The sequence below is a fragment of the Mobula hypostoma genome, chromosome 11 (genome assembly GCF_963921235.1).
Source record: "Mobula hypostoma chromosome 11, sMobHyp1.1, whole genome shotgun sequence".
NCBI lineage: Eukaryota > Metazoa > Chordata > Chondrichthyes > Myliobatiformes > Myliobatidae > Mobula > Mobula hypostoma.
In genome coordinates, this window is record NC_086107.1 from 96,680,047 (window position 1) to 96,703,415 (window position 23,369).

The 23,369-nt window shown below is 46.1% G+C and overlaps 1 protein-coding gene and 1 non-coding gene across 4 annotated transcripts in view; one reads left to right on the forward strand and one right to left on the reverse strand.

The window, feature by feature from the left end:
* Nucleotides 1-3: 3 nt before the first annotated feature.
* LOC134354366 (T-cell surface glycoprotein CD8 beta chain-like) overlaps nt 4-23,369 on the reverse strand; it is a 31,782-nt gene continuing 8,416 nt past the window's right edge. For 2 of the 3 annotated variants that reach the window (XM_063063324.1, XM_063063326.1), the window contains 4 exons: nt 18,611-18,973; nt 8,337-8,498; nt 1,750-1,811; nt 4-138 (listed from right to left, as the gene is read on the reverse strand). In XM_063063324.1, the coding sequence (XP_062919394.1) occupies nt 22-138; nt 1,750-1,811; nt 8,337-8,498; nt 18,611-18,973 (704 nt within the window). In that variant the 3' untranslated portion in view covers nt 4-21. Of the gene's footprint in view, nt 139-1,749; nt 1,812-8,336; nt 8,499-18,610; nt 18,974-22,226; nt 22,268-23,369 lie in introns of those variants that run through there. The other variant, XM_063063325.1, reaches the window with a different exon arrangement.
* Nucleotides 10,817-10,924, forward strand: LOC134354490 (U6 spliceosomal RNA). Its single transcript, XR_010019846.1, has one exon. It is a non-coding gene; the product is annotated as a U6 spliceosomal RNA (small nuclear RNA).

The following is a 23,369-nucleotide window of genomic DNA, read 5'->3' on the forward strand; positions in this document are numbered from 1 at the left end:
TCAATGGGGGACCGGACTCCTTCAGAGATGGTCCTGCCTGACCTCGGCGTACACCATGTTACACTCCACTCTATCCTTTCGATTCACTGCAGGAGATAAACTCATGGAGGCATAATGGATCTCGTCCTCCGCAGGGTTCTGGTCAGAGAGGCAGATAAGCATTAATAAACACAAACAAGAGAAAATCTGAAGATGCTGAAAATCCGAGCAACACGCACAGAAAATGCTGGAGGAGCTCACCTGACCTGGCAGCTTCCATGGAAGAGAGTACAGCTGACATTTTGGGCCAAAACCCTTCGGCAGGACTGGCGAGACGTCTTGGCCTCAAAAGTTGACGATACTCTTTTTCATAGCTGCTGCCTGGCCTGCTGAGTTCCTCCAGCATTTTGTGTAATTAACTCAATGTATTAGACACAGGAAAATAAGACAAGTAGGCCTAGGGACTATACTCCCACTTGTCTGATCATCAGCCTTCAGTCTTGCTTTCTTTACCCAGGGTCTAAGGGAAGGGAGCTGAGGTAAATAGTACACTAACACGACATTCCTAAAGGCATCCGTTAGTCTTGCGAGACCATGGATCTGCGCCTGGAAAGTCTTCACTCTCCAGGGCACAGGCCTGGGCAAGGTTGTATGGAAGTTGCCCGTGCTGCAAGTCTCCCCTCTCCACGACACCAATGTTGTCCAAGGGAAGGTCATTAGGACCCATACAGCTTGGCGCCAGTGTCGTCGCAGAGCAATGTGTGGTTAAGTGCCTTGCTCGAGGACACTGTTGTGGCTGGGGCTCGAACTCACGACCTTCAGGTCGCTAGTCCAATGCCTTAACCACTTTGCCATGTGCCCACACATTCCCAACTAGTGGAGAAAACACAAAGTTTCATGTCCTCCTCCTACTACTCATTACTAATAGAAACATGATGGAACCACTGAAATAGAAAAACAGACATAAAGTTACTTAATTTAAAATTAAAATGCAATGGCTTTATTACTGTAAATGTATGAATTACGAACTGGCTATCCCAAGGGTGTCTCTCTAATCCACAACCAATCTACAACAAAACTGAACTGGCAAGAGCAAGGCTATCTCCCACAGAGAAATGAACTAGGGCAACACAGTAGCGTAGATGACCCGGGTTCAATTCCCATTGCTGCCTGTTTGCACGCTCTCCTCGAGTGCTCTGGTTTCCTCCCACAGCCCAAAGACCTACTGGGTCAGTAGGTTAATTGGTCAGTCGGTAGTTTAATTGGTCATTGTAACTTGTCCCATGGTCAGGGACTGCTGGGTGGTGTGGCTCAAAGCTCTGGAACAATATAATGCACAGTATAATAAATAAACTTTCTTTCTGCAATCTCTATGTGAAGGCAGGTTAAAAGTAGATGCATTGAACAAATAATAAAAAAAAACAAGAATCCAAGTGTGTGTGTGGAGGAGGGGCATAATGTTAACTCAAAGAGTTGCCCAGTTGAGAGATGAGAAGAAATCTCCCTGTGTAGCGGTTGGAGATCTCCGGAATTTTCCACGTTATCCAGTAGTGGATTGAGTAAATAATGGCAGAGACGATTAAATCTTTAGACACAAACAGAGATCAAGCATCAACCGACCAGTGGATCAGCTTCTGACTGAGCAGCCATGTGGCCCACTCCAGCGTTTAAATACTTTGTGATGGTGTTACTTTGGATGACCTACTGATCTCTGTGATAAAGATGCTACGGAAATGTAAACCGCTGCCGTTACGAAGGGGTCTTCCTTACCTCTCTGTGGGCTGCACGTGGATTCACTGGTGCCTGCTGAGCGGGCCGGGTGCAAGGCCAACCTGGTGAATTGAAATAAGGAGTGTGCATAAGTTGGTGAGTAGCATTAAAGGAGCCCAACAACTCAACTGGACCTATTGTGCAGGCAAGAAAGACTATCCAAATGAACAAGCAGCCCAGTCCCATACCGGGACTGGCCAGTGTGGGCCACAGTCTGCAGTGATGGACAGCTGTCACTTAGCGAGGTGAACTGGCGGATGCTCAGGTGGAACAAGTACACAACCCCGAAGGAAGACAACATGGGGATATCAGAGATAGAGGAAGGACCAAGAGGAGTTAAGTGACAAAGATGATGGTGCGAAACAAAAAAGGAGGCAAATAAACAGTCTGCATCCGGGAGTGGCGTAGCACAGATAAGACCATAAGACATAGGGGCAGAATTAGGCCATTCAACACATTGAGTCTGCTCTGCCACTTCCCCCTCAACTCCATTCTGCTGCCTTCTCGCCACAACTTTCACGCCATGACTAATCAAGAACCTATCAACCTCCACCTTAAATGCACCCAGTGACCTGGCCTCTATGGTCGCCTGTGGCAACGAATTCCACTGATTCACCACCCTCTGGATGAAGAAATTCCTCCTCATCTCTGTTCTAAGTGGATGTCCCTCTATTTTGAAGCTGTGCCCTCTGGCTGTAGACCCCCCCCCCCCCATCCCACCAAAGGAAACATCCTGTTCACATCCACTCTATCTAGGCCTTTCAACATTCAATAAGGTCCCCTCTCATTCTCCAAAATTCCACTGAGTACAGGCCCAGAGGCTTCGATTGCTGCTCACATCATAAGCCTTTCATTCCTGGAATCATTTTTTGAACCCTCTCCAATGTCAGCACATCCTTTCTTAAATAAGGGGCCCAAAACTGCTGGTAGTTCTCCAAGTGAGGCCTCACCATTGCCTGATACAGCATTACATCCTTGCTGACACTGTGTTGGGTATGAAGTGTGTTTAGAAATATACGCAACTCAAAAACAAACTAGTGGACAGTGCTGACTCGGATAGGGGAAAGGGAAAACAAGCAGTAGATAAATTGTTGATAAGCCAGAGGCTGAAAGGTTGCCGTGGGGTAGCTGGGAACGTAGAGTCGAGACGAGCTTTGGTCTGCTTAAATGGTGGAACAGACAGGAGTTGAGTGCCTACACCAGCTCCTACGTGGTCTAGGTGAGAGACGTTAAATACCGAATAAACATGATTAAAGAACCAACGCTTCCAAAACCTCTTCCCGTCACGAAGTGGAGATGACGGCCCAATCCTTCTGTAGGCACCTACTTTGAAGAAATACGAGGGGTGATTGATAAGTTCGTGGCCTAAGGTAGAAGGAGTCAATTTTAGAAAACCTAGCACGTTTTTTTTTAAACATAGTCTCCTCCTACACGTACACACTTAGTCCAGCGGTTGTGGAGCATACGGATCCCTTCTTTGTAGAAGTGGTGAACAGCAGGGGTGATTGATAAGTTCGTGGCCTAAGGTAGACGAGATAAGTTATTAACTTCAAACTTTCTGCATTATCACTCAAAGAGCTGAACTGCATGCGCATGTGACGAGAGCATCTTGGACCTCCAGGTGGTCCACAGCAGGGGTGATTGATAAGTTTGTGGCCTAAGGGAGGGGAGGAGAAGATGGCGGCGCGACGCAGTTCCGAAATGATATCGTATTTGTGAAGTAGGATTCCATGCACAATCCTGATTTGATGGAGACAGCCGTGACAAGCACGGAGGAACATCTGGAGAAGCTTCTGAAATACCCGCTTTGCTGCTGCTGCTGCTACTGTGTGATCGAGAATCTCCGGAGGGGAAGGCCCCAAATCCTTGGCTTTGCCTATTGCCTGTTGCCGGGGCTGGGGTCGAAGTGCTCAGCAGAGATGGTGCTCGGTGTCGGAGGCTCAAAGTTTTCGGAAGGACTCAAGAGTCGGCTGTGGTCGGGTGCTTCCAGGATGCTGCATCGGCAAGTTTGTGGCACTGGAAGCTCATGGCAGGGAGAGAGTTTTTTTCCTTTTACCGTCTGCGTGAGACGATGGGACTTTCGAGAGACTTTGAGACTCTTTTGCCGTACCCATGGTCTGTTCTTTATCAAATTACGGTATTGCTTTGGAGTGTTGAAACTATATGTTATAATTATGTGGTTTCTGTCAGTTTTTCAGTCTTGGTTTGTCTTGTGTTTCTGTGATATCATTCTGGAGGAACACTGTATCATTTCTTAATGCATGCATTCCTAAATGACAATAAAAGAGGACCGCGTGTCCTCATAATCTAATCTAATCTAAGGTAGAAGGAGATGAGTTATACAGCTTTCATTACATGCACGTGCAGTTTAACACTTTGAGTGAAAATGCAGAAAGTTTGAAGTTAATAACTCATCTCCTTCTACTTTAGGCCACAAACTTATCAATCGCCCCTGCTGTGGACCACTTTCTGGAGGTCCAAGATGCTGACTTCTATAAAGAAGGGATCCGTATGCTCCACGACCGCTGGACCAAGTGCATAAATGTAGGAAAAATAAGTGTGCTAGGTTTTCTAAAATTGACTCCTTCTACCTTAGGCCACGAACGTATCAATCACCTCTTGTAACTTCTCATACACTTCAGAACCAACGGTAGCTTCTGTTATCAAGCTTCCTGTTACTAAGGATAATTGCATCCTTTATTAAATAAAGAAATAGTCACAAAGAATTTTAAAATCTCTTATTATACCTTGTCACTGTAATGCAACACTTGGGTCCAATCCCTCACAGTATAAGCACCTGTCGTAAGCTGTTCACTCAGATCCCCAGGCCGCATTACTATTTTATTCGGTTTGGAAAGTGTTGCTCTTTATAGAGCAACAATGGCAGTCCAGTGAAAAGTTCAAGTTAAGCACACTAATGCTCGATATTCACACCAGCCCACGTCTCAGGGCAATACTCCATATTGCCTGGGCTCTGGCTTGCTGCAGACAACACACTAAGGCCCTCTGCCCCCGACACACTGGGGAGGGGGAAGAGGATTGCCCCATGGGTCACAGTATGGGTCCAGTGAAGAAGACTGCTTGAATACAGTTACAGTCTACCAGGGAGCAAACAGAGCTGTAACGGGCCAATCTGTGCTGCATAACTTGTGATCGAGCACAAGGAACTGCTGCAGAATAGGGAGGCACAGTAGTGTAGCAGTTAGCACCACGCTTCACAGTACTGGTGACCCGGGTTCAATTCCCGCCGCTGCCTGTAAGGAGTTTGTACGTTCTCCCCGTGACCACGTGGGTTTCCTCCAAGGGCTCCGGTTTCCTCCCACAGTCCAAAGACGTACCGGTTGATTGGTTAATTGGTCATTGTAAACGTCCTGTGATTAGGCTCGGATTATATCGGAGATTAACGGACAGCGCAGCTCGAAAGGTTGGAAAGGCCTGTCCTGCGCTGCATCTCAATAAATAAACAAATAAAAGAATTGCACCCAGAAGTCTAATGATAAACTGGCCATCTAATTACAGTGCCCCATCTGCCAACTGTTGAGGCTGAAATGAAGTTTGCTTGCAGTGGAAACTTTTGGTTTAGTTGGTAACAGGAGCTCTTGCACAATATCACAGCAGCAAGGGCATTTTATCTGAGGGTACTATGGAAACAAGAGACACACCCAGCAGATCTTATCTGCCCAGCCTTGTTTAAGTGAGGCCAGTCCAACTCCCATATGAAATTGGCAGCAACGGCTCTAGCTGCCTTGTTATGACATCTCACAAATTATGCTGATTTTAACCTACACCCAGCCACAATTCTTCATATCAGATCACCAGTCACCTCCTGTCAACCCAAAGCAGATGTCCACAGTGGGAAGGTTCATTTGCCGTGACGCTCTGCCGGTGTTGATGGTGAGGCTGCTTCGGCTGATCCCGGGATCCCCCGTGTGTGCCTGTGGTCGGTGACCCCGGGTGTTCGGCTCTGTGACAATTGTAATTTTCCATTCCTCTAGAAAAATGCCAGAATCAGTTGATTCTTGAAAGATTATTATTAATGCCTCCATAATCTCTTCAGCCACTTCTGTGCTGTATACCATCTGATCCAGATGACTTATCTACCTTCAGACCTTTCAGCTTCCCTAAGAACCTTCTCCCTAGTAATGGTAACCACATACTTCTGTTCCATGACACTCTTGAACTTCCGGCATACTATTATAGCCTTCCACAATGAAGACTAATGCAAAGTACTTATTCAGTTCATCTGCCATTTCCTTGTCTCTCTCCAGCAACATTTTCTAGTGGGCTGATATCTACTCTTGCCTCTCTTTTACACTTTATGTATCTGAAGAAACTTTTGGGATCCTCTTTAATATTATTGGCTAGCTTATCTTCCTATTCTATTTTTTCCTTCTTTATTACTTTTTTAGTTGCCTTCTGTTGGTTTTTAAAAGCTTCCCAGTCCTCTAACTTCCTACCAATTTTTTCCTTATTATATGCCCTCTCTTTGGCTTTTATGTTGGCTTTGACTTCTCTTGTCAGCCACGGTTGGGTCATCTTCCATTTAGAATACTTCTCCTCTTTGGGATGTATATATCCTGTGCCTTCTGAATAGCATACAGAAATTCCAGCCATTACTGCCCTACCATCATCCCTGCCAGTGTCCTTTTCTAATCAATTTTGGCCGGCTCTCTCATAGTCATAGTCGTAGTCATACTTTATTGATCCTGGGGGAAATTGGTTTTCGTTACAGTTGCACCATAAATAATAAATAGTAATAGAAATAGTAATAGTAATATTACTATTAGTAAATAGTAATAGTCATGGAAATATTAAGTAGTAATAAAATAGTAATAGAAAAATAGTAATAAATAAATAGTAATATGTAAATTATGCCAGTAAATTATGAAATAAGTCCAGGACCAGCCTATCGGCTCAGGGTGTCTGACCCTCCAAGGGAGGAGTTGTAAAGTTTGATGGCCACAGGCAGGAATGACTTCCTATGATGCTCTGTGCTGCAGCTCGGAGGAATGAGTCTCTGGCTGAATGTACTCCTGTGCCCACCCAGTACATTATGTAGTGGATGGGAGACATTGACCAAGATGGCATGCAACTTGGACAGCATCCTCTTTTCAGACACCACCGTGAGAGAGTCCAGTTCCATCCCCACAACATCACTGGCCTTATGAATGAGTTTGTTGATTCTGTTGGTGTCTGCTATCCTCAGCCTGCTGCCCCAGCATACAACAGCAAACATGATCGCACTGGCCACCACAGACTCGTAGATCATCCACAGCATCGTCCGGCAAATGTTAAAGGAACTCAGTCTCCTCATGCCCCTGTAATTTATTTTTCTCCACTGTAATACTGATACATCTGACTTTAACTTCTCCTTCTCAAATTGTAGGGTGAATTCTATCATACTATGATCATTTGTCCCTAAGGGTTGCTTTACCTTAAGCTCTTTAGCTGATTCCCTAGTGGGTTCACCAACAAACTGCTGTAAAAAGACACGCCTTGGACATTCTACACATTCTTTCTCTTGGGATCCAGCACCAACCTGATTTTCCCAATCTACCTGCATATTGAAATCCCACAGGACTATCATAACATTGCCCATTCAGCATGCATTTTCTCTTTCACATTGTAATTTGTAGGTCACACCTTTACTGTTGTTTGGGGGTCTGTAAATAACTCCCATCAGGGCCTTTGACCCCTTCCGGTTCCTCAGCTCTACTCACCTTCTGATCCTGGGTCACATTTTTCTAATGATTTGATTTGATTTGTAAGGATAAACCAAGGAAAGTGGCAGCAACGCAGCAGAGGGAGGCGGATCCACTGTTTGATGCGAAGAACAGTTTCTACTTCGGTGCAAAAACTGAAGCTCTCTAATCCCGAGAAAGAAATTGAGTGTGAAGTTTTCCTTTATAGAGCTTCTAATGCACGGCGAAAATATGGTGATGTGTTGGACGATCTCAAACCCGGAACATCCCCTGAATTACAGAATATTTGTCCAGTGGGGATCAAAGAGATGCCACTGTTTCAGAGTTGGACAAGAAGACGGCCAACATGTTGATGTTAGCATTGCAACGCTCTTGCTGATGACAGCCTCAATCTATTAACAAAACACTAATGCAACCCTGCTTACCCTGCACCAAGGAGGAAGTCTGGAATGCGTGGTCATGTCAAATCAGACCATTTTGAAGCCCATCCGGCTGGATCTGGCTCAAAAGGAGGAAGAATCTTCCACATTCTCAGACATGATGGTCAATGCTCTATTCTTGTATATTCTAAATAAACAGGTTTTCCCCTCCCCTTCCCATTTCCATCCCCCAACACCCCTCCCTCCCCCTCCCTCTCATCCCCCTCCCCCTCCTCCCCTCCCTCTCATCCCCTCCCCCCTCCCCCTCACCCCCTCCCTCTCACCCCTCCCCCCCCTCTCATCCCCTCCCCCTCCCCCTCCCTCTCATCCCTTCCCCCTCCCCCTTCCCCCTCCCCCTCATCCCCTCCCCTTCAATCCTCCCCTCTCCCCTCCCCCTTCCCTCCACCTCCCCTCCACCTTCCCCCCTCCCCCTCCTCATCCCCTCCCTACCGGTGGAGAGACCCACCTGTCTTTCGCTGGGTGATGTAGACGAGGGCTGCCAGCAGCACCAGCAGGGAGATGGCGGCCAGCACCAGCAGGCCCATGGTCAGGGAGGACAGCGGCCAGCACTGCGGCGAGCCGGTGCCGGCGGCACTGCTGCTGGTCGGGGACGGCGCGCTGCTGAAGCCTGTAAAGCAAACGCGAGTCGTTACCGAGCGGTTCACAGACAGACAAGCCCGACATCGCCTGGGAGGGGCCGCCGCTCCAGCTGCCAGACTGCGGGGGGAACTCGGCCAGTCGAGCAGCATCCGTGGAGGCAGAGGGACGGTCGCCACGCTGGGTCCTGCTCCAAGTTCCCGCGTCCGCAGACTCTTGTATTTCTGCTGAAACTGTAGATTTTCACTGGGTCAGAAATCATGGATTTCCTCAAAAATGGCCGAAGCTGAAAATCCACGGATGGAGACACAGAAGGATTCGGAAAGACGAACATGAACTATTTGAGATCAATGCCCTGATGGAGTGTCACTGACCTGGCACGTAACACAGTCCTTTCCCCCATAATTGCTGCCTGAACTGCTGAGTATTTTCAACAATTTTTGCCTTCAGTTAGGTAAGAGGAGTGTTGGTGATCTGGTGTTAGTGATACCTGATTCTTTTAGCTTTCCATGCATGTAATGTTAGATGCTCTCCAATTATACCAACACACACACAGATTTTGCAACTCAGCATTGTTCCACCCTAATTAGCTCTTCTGCATCCTGACACTATCACTCAAACCTTTCTGAATCGAAGCAAAGTGCATTTCCAACATCTCCTCCATCCAGCTTTGTAAAAATATTTGCATCCTTCAATGATAACCAAGTTTACCCTCCTGAACTCCAGAGACAAACAGATCAAGTTCAGAGAACACGTGCCCAACCTCTCAAGCACAGATCCCGCTTACCTGAACATTTACCCCACTCTCAAACACAGTTAACTTTAACTTCATTTATTTTACTTTATCGTCGCCAAACAATTGATACTAGAGCATGCAATCATCACAGCGATATTGGATTCTGCGCTTTGCGCTCCCCGGAGTACAACTCAAAGCAGTTAATGCACACCTCCCAAACACATGCGATGCACACCTAGTCTCCCAAACACACATCTAGTTTATCCAAACACACAAAAAACCTGCAGGTGCCGGAAATCCAAAGTAACATACACAAAATGCTGGAGGAAGTCAGCAGGCCAGGCGGCATCTATGGAAAAGAGTAAACAGTCAATGCTTTGGGCCGAGAGCCTTCTTCAGGACTGGAAAGGAAGGGGGAAAGAGTCAGACTAGGAAGGGGGGAAGGGGAGGAAGTAGTACAAGGTAGCAGGTGAAGGGTGAAACTGGGGGTTGAGGGGAAGATGGTGAAGAGCTGGGAAGTTGATTGGTGAAAGGGATAAAGGGCTGGAGAAGGACAGAGAGGACAGAAGATCGTGTCGTGGGAGATGGAAGATTGTAAGCAGCGAGCTGGCTGTTGGCTGTGTGCCCAGAGAACCGAGGTCTTAAGGCACAGAGCTTGGAAAAAGCGATGCAATAGACTTTTAACACCATAAATTGGCGAGCTATTTTGTTATGTCTCCCCTCTTGCTGTGAAATGAGAACACTTCTTTTTCCCTTATTAGGGAGAGAGAGAGCCTATGGTATGTCGAATTACCGGGTGAGCGAGTAGTCTTTGGGGTACTGCAAGTCTGTGTCTTTATTGATGCTTTGCTGCATGCTTGAGTGCTCGGTGGGGGGTGCAGATGCTGTTTTGCTGGTGGGGGGGGTCGTCGCTTTGCTGCTGCTTATGCATGGGAGGGGGGAGCTGGGGGGGGCTTTGGGGTTCTAATGTTCAACTCTCGTTCTTTGGGGCACCCCTCTGTTTTCATCCATGTTTGCAAAGAAAAGGAATTTCAGAATGTATATTGTTAGTTGTTTCTCTGACATTAAATTGAACCTATTGAGAAGAAAGGGAAGGGGGAGGAGCACCAGAGGGAGGTGATGGGCAGGTAAGGAGATAAGGCGAGAGAGGGAAACAGGAATGGGGAACGGTGAGGGAGAGGAGGTGGGAGGCCGATTTCCAAAGATTTGAGAAATTGATGTTAATGCCATCTGGATGGCATAAATGTTTACCCAATGTGGGCTCAGTTTACTCCATGTTGTTCCAGCCCACTCAGTGTTGATTGTCTGTATAATGTATGCGTATGAAGAGATGACTTTTAATGCAGGTGCGACCAATGCAAAGTTTCTACTGAAACACAACAAATTTCAGGTTCCTGCTGGAACTTGTGGAACTGGGTCATGCAGCCGAAATACTTCCACGTACACACAGAGTATTTCATTGGCGTGCACTGTAATATTTATCATTGTTGTAAGAAGAGTGGTTCAAATGCACTCCACACTCAAGAGTGGGTACACCTGCTTGTTAGTGCAAATATCTAATCAGCCAGTCACTAGATGCATAAAAGCATGCAGACGTGGTCAAGAGGTCCAGTGTGCCTCTCTCTGGCAGCACATCTACTAGAATTGGAATGATACGGAGAAGATTAGCAAGGCCCCTGTGCAAGGATGACATGCAAATTCATGAAGTGTTCCATATTTTTGGGAATAGACCTTCCACCTAGGAAATCAGAAGCTAAAGGGTTGGTCGGCTTAAGATTAGGGGGTTACGGCAAGACTTGTGCGATAATGGACCTAAGGGGTATCTTTACACAATACACAAAACTGTTGTGTTTATGGGGAGGAGGGCCGGTCAAACAAAAAGGGAAAGAATTATTTTGACACGAATTAGAACTGAGCATACTATGCTTATTTATTCCTTGTATCTTTTTGGAAAATGTCATTTTGGATTGTGTAAGCTTTGTCATCACTATGAAACAATTGAACATATACTTCTACAATTGAATCATATAAGATTGAAAGAAACCAAATGTGGGCTTCATTACAATATTTGGTGGTTGATAGTTTTCATTTAAAAACTTTAAGACAGTGTCATCTTTCATTACTTACAGTCTGTAGGGCTCTTTGGGGTTATTTAGCCTTCATTTGAAAGAGAAGCAGTAAGGGTTTTATTTCCCACCTCTCTACACCACACTCCGGTTCGCTTGGTGGTGGTAATGCACCTTTAAATTGGACTGCCAACCACCATAGAAAGTCAGAAGGAAAAAAAAGAGTTTTTGTTGTTCAGACCGAACATCACAATGGAGAAGAAATGTGGTCTAAGAAACCATAACAATTTAGTGATCGCTGGTGCTGGACGAGGTGGTTTGCGTATCTCAGAAACTGCTGATCTCCTGGGATTTCCGCGCACAACAGTCTCTAGGGTTTACAGAGAATGGCATGAAAAGCAAAAAAAAAAACGCATCCAGTGAGTGGCAGTTCTTTGGGTGAAAATGAGAGGTCAGAGGAGAAATAGCCAGTCTGATTCAAGCTGACGGGAAGGTGACAGTGACTCAAATAACCACACATTATGACAGTGGTATGCAGAAAAGCAGCTCTGAATGCACAACATTTCAAACCTTGAAGTGGATGAGCTACGGCAGCAGAAGACCACATTAAAACCTTCTAGAACTTTCCATTTAACCCCTCTCTGTAATTTATTCTAAAAACACCCATGAGTTTTGATTCTTTAATGATTACTATTATACCAGTCTTTGAGGTGATGCATTCCTGATCACAATCTGCTACATGAACAATTTCCTCAATCACTTGAAATGTGAATTTGTAAAGAAGTCCCCAGCACAAAGTTCAGTGGAGACACATTCCTGACCTGACACAGTTCTCCCCCACCACAGACACAGCTTGATCGGCTGAGTTCCTCCAGCGGATTTGCTTGTTGCTACAAAACTCAATGACTGAAAGTTTGGTTGATTGCTGAACTCGGCAAAATGTTTGCAGAAGTTTCGGCTCCAACCGAGAAGCCATCGTTGCACAGTTTAGGGTGTTGTCTCCTCGGAATGCCGGCTTATATACTCCTCTGAGGTCCGAATGGATCTTGATTTGATGTCATGATCTGGGTGACTGGTCAAAACACTGAACAGTGTAGACTGAAACCTACAATCAGTGCATCAATGGAGACTGAAGGGAAGTCGAGGTGAAGTGAAACCGCTTAAGTTTTGAGTAACATTTCCAAGTGGCCTCACTGGCTGAAGGGCATTTTGGGAAGTGCGCAGAGGACATCAGAGATTGAGTTGATCACAGGAAATCAGTAGCAGGGCCTATATATTTTGTCCCAAAAATATTCTTTATTATTTGAATTTGTAAATATAAGAGCTCAGGAAATGGCCTTTAGGCCCACTAGTCTATGCTGACAATAAAGCATCCTGTTGCACCAAAATCCCATTTGATTCTCCCACATTCCTGTCAAGCACACCGCTCCCCCTCCCTTGATTTTACCACTCCACTTCACACTAGGAACAGCTTACTGACCCATGCATCCTTGAAACACGGGCAGAGTAAAAACATGCAGGAAAAACTCGCAGTCAGAATCAGAATCAGGTTTAATATCACCGGCATTATGTCATGAAATTTGTTGACTTTGTAGCAGCAGTACAGTGCAATACATAATAATAGAGAAAAAAAATCGTGAATTACATTAAGTATACATGAAATTGTTAAATTAAATAAGTAGTGGAAAATTGAAAGAAAAAAGTAGTGAGGTAGTGTTCATGGGCTCAATGTCCATTCAGAAATCGGACGGCAGAGGGGAAGAAGCTGTTCCTGAATCGCTGAGTGTGCGCCTTCAGGCTCCTGCACCTCCTTCCTGATGGTAACAATGAGAACAGGGCGTAACCTGGGTGATGGGGGTCCTTAATGATGGGCACCACCCTTCTGAGGCACCACTGCTTAAAGGTGTCCTGAGTACTACAGAGGCTAATGGCCATGAAGCTGACTAAGTTTACCACTCTCTGCAGCTTACTTCGATCCCGAGCAGTAGCCCCCCCCCCACCTCCTATATTAGACAGCGATGCAACCAATTAGAATTCTCTCCCCGGTACATCTGTAGACGTTATGACCTGCATCCTAAGGGTTTTGAAAGAGGTGGCGATGAAGGTAGTCAGCCCATTGGTTGTCATCTGCCAACACTCCAGAGACTGTAGCATGTTGCCCATAGAGTGGAAGCGGGTCAATGCAATAGGACTAAAGTTGGCCTAACTTTAGCAGTGGGGAGATTGGAAGAGTTGATAAAGAAAAAATTGATAACAGAACATATAAGAGGATTGGGCAGAGTCAACAAGGATTGATGAAAGGGAAATCATGTTTGACAATACAGTACATTAGAACAGGCCTGGTGATGCGGTGCATATGGACAATAAGATGTCACACAAAAGATTAAAGTACAGAGTACCTGGAGGCATATGACAAGATAGGCAGAACTCAGCATGGATTCCTTAAAGGAAAATCCTGCCTGACAAACCTATTACAATTTTTTGAGGAAATTACCAGTAGGCTAGACAAGGGAGATGCAGTGGATGTTGTATATTTGGATTTTCAGAAGGCCTTTGACAAGGTGCCACACATGAGGCTACTTAACAAGATAAGAGCCCATGGAATTACGGGAAAGTTACATATGTGGATAGAGCGTTGGCTGATTGGCAGGAAACAGAGAGTGGGAATAAAGGGATCCTATTCTGGTTGGCTGCTGGTTACCAGTGGTGTTCCACAGGGGACGGTGTTGGGGCCGCTTCTTTTTACATTGCACATCAACGATTTGGATTATGGAATAGATGGCTTTGTGGCTAAGTTTGCTGACGATACGAAGATAGGTGGAGGGGCCGGTAGTGCTGAGGAAACGGAGAGTCTGCAGAGAGACTTGGATAGATTGGAAGAATGGGCAAAGAAGTGGCAAATGAAATACAATGTTGGAAAGTGTATGGTTATGCACTTGGGCAGAAGAAATAAATGGGCAGACTATTATTTAAATGGGGAAAGAATTCAAAGTTCTGAGATGCAACGGGACTTGGGAGTCCTCGTACAGGATACCCTTAAGGTTAACCTCCAGGTTGAGTCGGTGGTGAAGAAGGCGAATGCAATGTTGGCATTCATTTCTAGAGGAATAGAGTATAGGAGCAGGGATGTGATCTTGAGGCTCTATAAGGCACTGGTGAGACCTCACTTGGAGTACTGTGGGCAGTTTTGGTCTCCTTATTTAAGAAAGGATGTGCTGACGTTGGAGAGGGTATAGAGAAGATTCACTAGAATGATTTCAGGAATGAGAGGGTTAACATATGAGGAACGTTTGTCCGCTCTTGGACTGTATTCCTTGGAGTTTAGAAGAATGAGGGGAGACCTCATAGAAACATTTCGAATGTTGAAAGGCATGGACAGAGTGGATGTGGCAAAGTTGTTTCCCATGATGGGGGAGTCTAGTACGAGAGGGCATAACTTAAGGATTGAAGGGCGCCCATTCAGAACAGAAATGTGAAGAAATTTTTTTTAGTTAGAGGGTGGTGAATCTATGGAATTTGTTGCCATGGGCAGCAGTGGAGGCCAAGTCATTGGGTGTATTTAAGGCAGAGACTGATAGGTATCTGAGTAGCCAGGGCATCAAAGGTTATGGTGAGAAGGCGGGGGAGTGGGACTAAATGGGAGAATGGATCAGCTCATGATAAAATGGCGGAGCAGACTCGATGGGTCAAATGGCCAACTTCTGCTCCTTTGTCTTATGGTCTTATGGTCTACACAGAATTGATATATTGATATGGATTGAGGACTGGATATTGCACGGGAAGCACTGAGTAGGACCAAGGGGCTTGATTTCAGTTTGGGAACCTCTGACATATGGTTTGCCGTAGGGATTGATGCTGGTCGGCAACAATAATTTGGGTCAGTGGCTTGCGCAATGAATCTTAGTTTGCTAACACCACACAGCTACATGACATGGGCTGTGAGGGATATGCAGAGGAGCTTTGGTGGAGTTTGGTGGTGGGGGTTGGATATAGACAGATTAACTGAATGGACATGGAAACAGCAAATGAAGATAGTGTATTAAAACTCCAAGGTTATCCACTTTGGTGGACAGAAATAGAAAGGTTGAATGGTGAATAACTGGAAGATATTTGTGTTCAGAGAGACAAGCTAATCACTGAAATCTGGCTGGCCTTCCTGTTAGCCTGTATCGGAAGAGCATTTGAGTTCAAGAGTTGAGACAGCATGCTCTATTTACACAAGACCATTCTGAGACTACTTTCGGAAAACACATCCACATCTGTCTCCCTACCAGAGGACGGGTATACTTGTGAGGGAGGAAGCACAGTAAAGTTTCACCAGACTGACTTTTGGGATGGCGCATTTATTATAAAAGATATTAAATGACTCTTACTTGCCTGAGTTTAGGAGAATGAGGGGTGACCTCACTGAAATGCACAAGTGATTATGGGCAGATGTGCTTGGCCACCCATAGTCAGGGGGCCGTGGTCACCATACTGGGCTTTGCTGAGGAGAAATATCTTCAGCCAAATGGCAGTGAACCTTTGGTATTCTGTACACAGGAGGGCAGTGGGGCCCCAGTTAGGCGTATTGTCACTACACAGATCAATACATTCTGCGATAGGATGAGCTCAGTGCAAGAAAGTGTCGCTGAGGTAACAGATCGGCTTTGATCCACTCAATGATGGTGCAGGCTAAATGGATGTTTCTTACTTCTATTTTGTATGCGAATAAGTTATTTACTTTAGGTCAGAATGTTGTTTTCTGGCACCTGTCAGAAAATGGTTCATATTAATGAACTATTGCTGAATGCATCCATTGTTTCTCTTGGAAGATTCAGTACCATGGAATCCACAGCATAGAAACAGCGCATCAGCCCGCCATCTCAATCAGTCCCTTTTCCACACCAATTCCTTTTACCAGCATTTATCTGTAGCCCACTATATGGCAATTCAAATAATCGTCCAAATTCTTCCTAAATATCGTTACACTCTCCACTTCACTTCCTTCTGGATGAAAATAAAATCTCCTCAGGTCCCTCACAGACTTATGCTAACTGGGGTTAGACACCTCTGGCATGGGGAGAGATTTCTCACAATTCGCTCTATTTATGCCTCTCACAATTTTGTATACCCGCACCAGGTTTTTCACCAGCCTCCTCTATCCAGTCTCTTTTTGTGTCTAAAACATGCCAATTCAGGCATCATCCTGGTTAACCCCTTCCGTTGCAATCAAGTCCTTCCCAAAGCATGGTGTCCAGATACAGTACTCCCAGTGCCTCAGCTAATGAAGGTAAGTATCCCATATGGCTTCTTCACCAGTTCTGTGTAAAAGTCCCACACACACACACACACACACACACACACACACACACACACACATATATATATATACATATATATATATATAAAGATATATAGCTAGGGTGCCTAAGGATTTTGCACAGTACTGTAGTAATTTTATGTATTACACTGTACTCCTGCCACACAAAACAAAACAGATTTCATGACATATGTGAGTGATGATAAACCTGATTCTGGTAGGGGTCTCTTGTGGACTGAGAGTGGGAAAGGGGGAGGGGGTGGGGAATCATGTTTGGGAGAGGGGAGGGAGCAGGAAGCACCGTAGAGACATTCTGTAATGATCATTAAACCAATGGTCTGGAATCAAATCACGTTGCCTGGTGACTCAGGACTGGGTGCATCTGCACATATGCTACCCACGCCCACGCCGGCACTCCTTCTCTGCCAGCTGCGCCCATACGCTTCCCGCGGCACTTCGCCCTGGCCATTCCCAACACCCTTTGCTCCCACCAGATTTACAAACTCGCTGTCCGTTCCACATTGACAAATACAGTACTGAGCCATCGTGTCAGGGATCTTTGAATTTACAGTATATACCGAGATCCTTCTGTTCCCCAGTGCTCCCTAGGGCCCTACCTTTTGTGTGCAAACGGAAGATGCCCACCCAAGGTGCGCACTCTCTAGCCTCATTGATTTTCCTATAGATCACCGCACAGGGAATCACTTGGTAGCTCTACTGCCCTTTCAACGCTCTATAGACAGCACTCCTGCAGTCCACCGAAATTCAGATTTATGTGCATCGAAACAGAGTAAAATGTATTGCTTTTATTAACAACCAACACAACTAACGGCCACACATTCTGGTGCCAACAATGCTTGGCAGAACAACAGAGAACACAGTAAGCAACAAAATGACAGCAAAACAAGTCGCTTTCCTCCCTCCCCCTCTCCCCCCCTTCTCTCTCTCTCTCTCTCACACACACACACACACACACACACACACACACACACACACACACACACACACGTGCCGCTCTGGGTCTCCAGCAGATTTGCAGACAATGGGCCGCTGACTTACCCAGCGAACTTCAGACTTGTAGACACAGGCCTCCAGGCATCGGGCTGCACTCTCAGACTTCTGATCAAGCTTTGGGCTTCGGCGTTCGGTATGGGCCCCGGGACTAGCCGATGACAGGACCCTGAATTCAGTCTGAATCCAAACCTGGTGCCCTCCCATCAGTCCACAGTCAATGGCTTTTGATTTGCTCTGCTGTTCATTTCAATCCCAAGGCACTGGGCAATCCTCAATATATCTCCTGCCTTCTATAAGCTGAAATACCTCTCAAAGTACTGTGCAAAAGTCCTAGGCACATATATATAGCTAGGATGCCTAAGGTATCTGGTGGGAGGACAGGATTTTGGGAATGGTGAGGGTGGAGCACCGTGGGAGGGGTGTGGGACAGGTGGCAGAGAATGAGTGTCAGGGGCAGGGGATTACGCGGGTGCTAACATGCCCAGTGCCGAGACGCCAGGCAAGGCCACTTGATTCTAAACAATTAGCTTATTGATCATTACAGTATGTCTCTCTGGTGCAAATGTCTGAGGCACCATAGCTATACCTATACATATGTGCCTAAGACTTTTGCACAGTACTGTATGCCCAGAAGTGACCTCAGGACACTTATTTCTAAAACTCTGCCCTATCAAATACTGCAGTCACATTGTAGGGAACAGAACAGAGAACAGCACAGCACTGTACAGACCCTTCGGCCCATCATAACGGTGGCGAACATGATGCCAAATTAAAGTAAGTTTCTTCTATCTCCCTCCGTTTCCTGCATGTTCATGCGTCTATCTAGCAGCTTCTTAAATGCTGATATTGTCTCCGTTTCTACCATTACCTCTAGCAGCCTGTTCCAGGCCCCGAGCATTGTGTGAAAACTTGCTCTCTGAACATCTCCTTTAAACTTTCCCCCACTCACCTTAAACGATGTCCCCTAGCATTTAACCCTGGTTTCATGCTCACTATTTTGCCCTGTCACAGAATAAAATATTTACCTGTCAGGGTCAACTTGGTTCCATTTCCGAAGGACAATTTCCCTAAACTCCAGCCTGCACAGAGATAAATGCCAGCGTCCGAGGGAGTCACTTTGGTTATGGTTAGGTTTAAGCTCTGGCTGTCCACCGACACGTTGAAGGATGAAGTATTCGAAAGCCCGTCGGACAGGAAGGTCTGCCTGGAGTTGAGAAACGAATACGCCAACAGCGTGGGGGCCTTTCCGTTCTGTTGCCGCATCCAGTACACATTGCTGTATACGGTGAAGGTCTTATGCCGCATGAGACATGTCAGGGTCACTGTGTCTCCCAGCCGAACCGGCTGGGATAGAGCCGGCTGGATGATCAGGTAACTACACTGCACACCTGCGGGAAATGGAGCGCAGAACAATCCCATTAGTGGAACGTGAAGGTAAAGAGCAGTCGTTACATTTACAACAGGGCCTCTGACATAGCTATCTGACAATCCCCGACTCTCTCCTTGTTCTCCCATTGGGCAGAAGTTACAGAACTGTGCAAAAGTCTTAGGCACATGTAAAAAAATTATGTAAAGTGTATTTCACTATTATCAAAATAATGAAATGAGAAGTTTCTAAACACAAAAAAACTATATAGAGCAGTAAACAGCGGAAAAAAAAACTAAATCAAATCACTGGTGTAACACACACAAATGCTGGAGGAATTCAGCAGGCCAGGCAGCATCTATGGAAAAAAGTACAGTCACCGTTTCGGGCCCAAACCCTTTGGCAGGATAGTCACCCTTTAAAACTGCATCAATTCTCTTAGGTACTCTGTCATGTAGTTTTATAAAAAAATCAGCTGGTTGGTTGTTCCAAGCATCTTGGAGAACTTGCCATAGTTCTTTTGCGGGCTTTGGCTGTCTCGCTTGCTTCTGTCTCTCCAGGTAATCCCAGACAGCCTCGACGATGTTGAGATCAGGCCTCTCTGGAGGCCACACCATCAGAAACCATATAAAATATCTCGGGTGCCGATGACTTTTGCACAGTACTGTATAAAAGCTCGAGAGCAGCTTCAAGCACATGTGCAGCTTTTATTGTGCTCTTGAACAGACCTCTCATGCATTAAAATCCCTGATCTCCCAATCTAACAGAACACACACAAAATGCCGAAGGAACTCAGCAGGTCAGGTAGCATCTATGAAGGTGAATGAAGAGCTGGTGTTTCAGCCAAGACCCTTCATCAGGACAAAGATGAAAGACTACTTCTGTGTTCACGATCTTTCAGTCTACTTTGCACTTTAAACATCTATCTCCAGTGCACTGTTTCTATAATGTAACATTATTGTTAGGTTTAGGAGCTCCAGCTCTCCAGAATATGCATAGCTGGCGTGGCCCCTTTAAAAACTCAGTCCCATCCGCTAATTGGTGGCATATGTTTTCGTGCCAGGATTTTAATACTTAGAATCCAAGTAGAGCTGATGATTGAGCACCAAACCCCAGTTCAGATCAGCATCTACTTGGATTCTCATCTAGTGTCTAGTTTAGGACCCTGGCCTTATTTCAGTCTTGTATCATGTCTCAGGTCTCGATTATAGTCTCGGATACTCCAGCCCTTAACCATCCTCGCCTAGGTCTCTTGTCACAACTATGTTCCGCATTCTGTTTTCCATTTGTACTATCTTGATGTACTTACGTATAGAATGCTCTGTCAGGAGGAGACACAAACAAAAGCTTTTCATTGTATCTCAGTACATGTGGTGATAATAAACTTGTGTGCATTGGACTCTGGTCAGGTGATGTGTATATCCTGATAAAATATTAAGGTTCTGTGTTAATCTGGTTCATTCCTTTATCTGGCTCAGGGCAATTTGTTCACCGTGACTGAATGCACACTATGTGCTTGAGATGGACAGATTTACAGGGGTGATCAGGCTGGGTGTGGAAGTAAAAACCTGTCGTTGGGCAGGGGCCACCTTTGCTCGTGTTGGGGTAGCATTGCGTTAGGGCCAGGCATGAAGTTTACACACAGGTGGACTGCGACGTTGGCCACCCTTCTAAAATACTCAGTGTAATGAGTTCTTCGTGCCTTTGAGGTTTTCAAAGCACTGGAATTGGTTAATTGTTGTTCAGTAAGTGTTCTTAATCGTTTAGATTTAATCTAAATGTTAATCTTGTAAGATCTCTTACTAGCTCTTCTTTCAGTTAGTCCTGATGAAGCGTCTCGGCCTGAAACGTCGACTGTACCTCTTCCTAGAGATGCTGCCTGGCCTGCTGCGTTCACCAGCAACTTTTATGTGTGTTGCTTGAAATTCCAGCATCTGCAGATTTTCTTGTGTTTAGATTTGCTTGTTTTCTTGGATGACTCACTCTTCGTACTGCCGTCTCCTGATGCTTTCTGTTTAAACTTGTTTCTTTTGATAGGTTCAGGGAATCTGTTTTACTGGTATTATTTAAGCAGATGCCCAATTCATGCTAATCGCGGGGTCCTAGTTTTGAGAATGTAATGCCTCACGGTGTCGCTCAGCTGTTCTGTTGGAATTCTTATGAATAAACTCTGGTCGCCCTCTCTACAACGGAGTCTGCCTTTCCTCTGCAAAACACACAGAATGCCGGAGGAACTCAGCAGGCCAGGCAGCATCTAAGGAAATGAATAAACAATTGACGTTTTGGGCCGAAACCCTTCATCAGGACTGGAAAAAAGAGATGAGAAGTCAGAGCAAGAAGGAGTGGGGAGGATGCCTACCCTGGAGAAGTTTAAATCTTCTCTTCGATGGGAGTTCAGTGAAACCCTCTCTCACTGCTCCCCCTCTGTGATCTCTGCGGCCCTCTGACAAATTTTTTTTCTTACGTCGACTGTTTATTCATTTCCATAGATGCTGCCCGACCTGCTGAGTTCCTCCAGCATCTTGTGTGTTTTGCCTCAGCTTTCCAGCAGCTGCAGATTTGTTCGTGTTTGTGTCTTTCCTCTGCACTTGGGCTCCACCATTGCCAGGGCGTGTTCTGACACTCAGATGTTATTGCCTAATTTCTGCTAATTGTTGGCAACTTCTCAAATCCTGCATTGGGTACCTTACACTGGTATATTTAGTAAACATTAAACAATTGTTATTAAAAAGACAGCTAGTGGCATATCCTAGAGAGTGAATATAACAGAGAATCTGGCTATTCTGCCCCTCTACTGAATTATCCTCCTCAATCTCACCAAGATTTTGGCCAATAATGCAAATCCACCAAAATACAATGCCGATCACCTCAGCCAAACTCTAGGACCAGCAGGTCACATCCTCTCACCAGTCCCTGCCTAAAGAAGGCCTGACTGGGTTGAATGCAAATTCAGTATCGGGTGGATGCTGGAATTACTCAGCTGGTCTGGCTGCGTCTGTGGAGAACCCCACTCTGTCCATTCGATCTGCTGACCGGCCGTCTGAGCATTGTCAGCCTCGAGCTGGTAAAGTAAGCCTGGAATTCCAGGCGGCACCAGTAAAAGATTAACGCGACTAAGCCCGCACTTCACGCCCAAGTTTCTTTCTGGTATCCGCGCCTTGCGCCTTTAACCCGAAATCCGAGGCCGCGCAGCGAAAGAGTTCGGGCCACTCGAATGAATTCGGAGAGGTGACAACTTTCGACACTCTAACGATCAGGACAATAGAAAAACTCACAGTTCTGCAGAAGAACCGAGACGAACAGAGCCCACATGTCTGCCTTCACTACCAGGAGCACTTGCTTCCTCTGGCCCGCGTTACACACTCTATACCGCAGAGAGAGCCCGTAAAATAGGTCGCCCGACAGTTTCTGCCCGCCCTTCCTTCCTCACACATCAAAGTCTCGGAAAGTTCCAGTGTCGGGTAAGTTGGGCCCAACGGAAAAAAAACAGAACGTGATATCGAAGTATCTTTTCAAGTCAAAAGATGCGACATTGCAAAGTTGACGCCAAACTGAACGGCCGCGGCTCGCAAACGGTGGCGCGGGCGATCCGCACTGGGCTCTGGTGCTCTGTCCCGGCACAGGAGGTACCGCGACCCATGTGTACGGCATCGCCCACACCATCCCATAGACATTAGATCGAGGAGAGGGGCCAGGTTTATGGAGGCATTTCATGGGATGTTTACACTGGTGCCGGTGGGGAAACGAACTCTCACAAAGATAAAGGGGTTGCCAATTCGGCGACGGCGCGCATTTCTGGTCGCCTTGCTGCGGGAAGATGCCGTTAAGATTCACCAGGTTATTCCCCGTCTGGAGTGCCTGAGTTATAAGGAGAATCTGGACTGGATGGGACATTTTTCTAGAGTGTAAGAGACTGAAGGATTTATTTGTTGAGATACAGCGAGGAATAGACTCTCACGGCCATGCCGCCCAGCAACCCCCGATTTAATCCTAGCCTAATCACGGGACAATTGACAAATGACCAATTAATTTACCCGTACGTCTTTGGTCTGTGGGAGGAAACCACAGCACCCGGAGGAAACCCACTGGGTGACAGGGAGAACGTACAAACTCCTTACAGGCAGTGGCAGAAATTGAACCCCCCCATTGCTGGTACTGTAAAGCATTGACCTTGTAGAGCAGGTTCCCCACGTCCCAGTCTGGGGTCTGCAGACCCCTCGGATAGTGCTAGAGGTCCATGGCATAACCCCTGGTCTAGAGGTTTATGAAATCATGAGGGACGTAAATAAGGAAACTTATTTCGTAAAGGTAAATAAGGAAAGATCACTGTCTTTTTCCAGGGGTAGGGGAGTCTAGAGGGCATAGGTTTGTGACGGGGAAGATTTAATAGCGACTCCAAGGGTGTATGAAATGGGGGT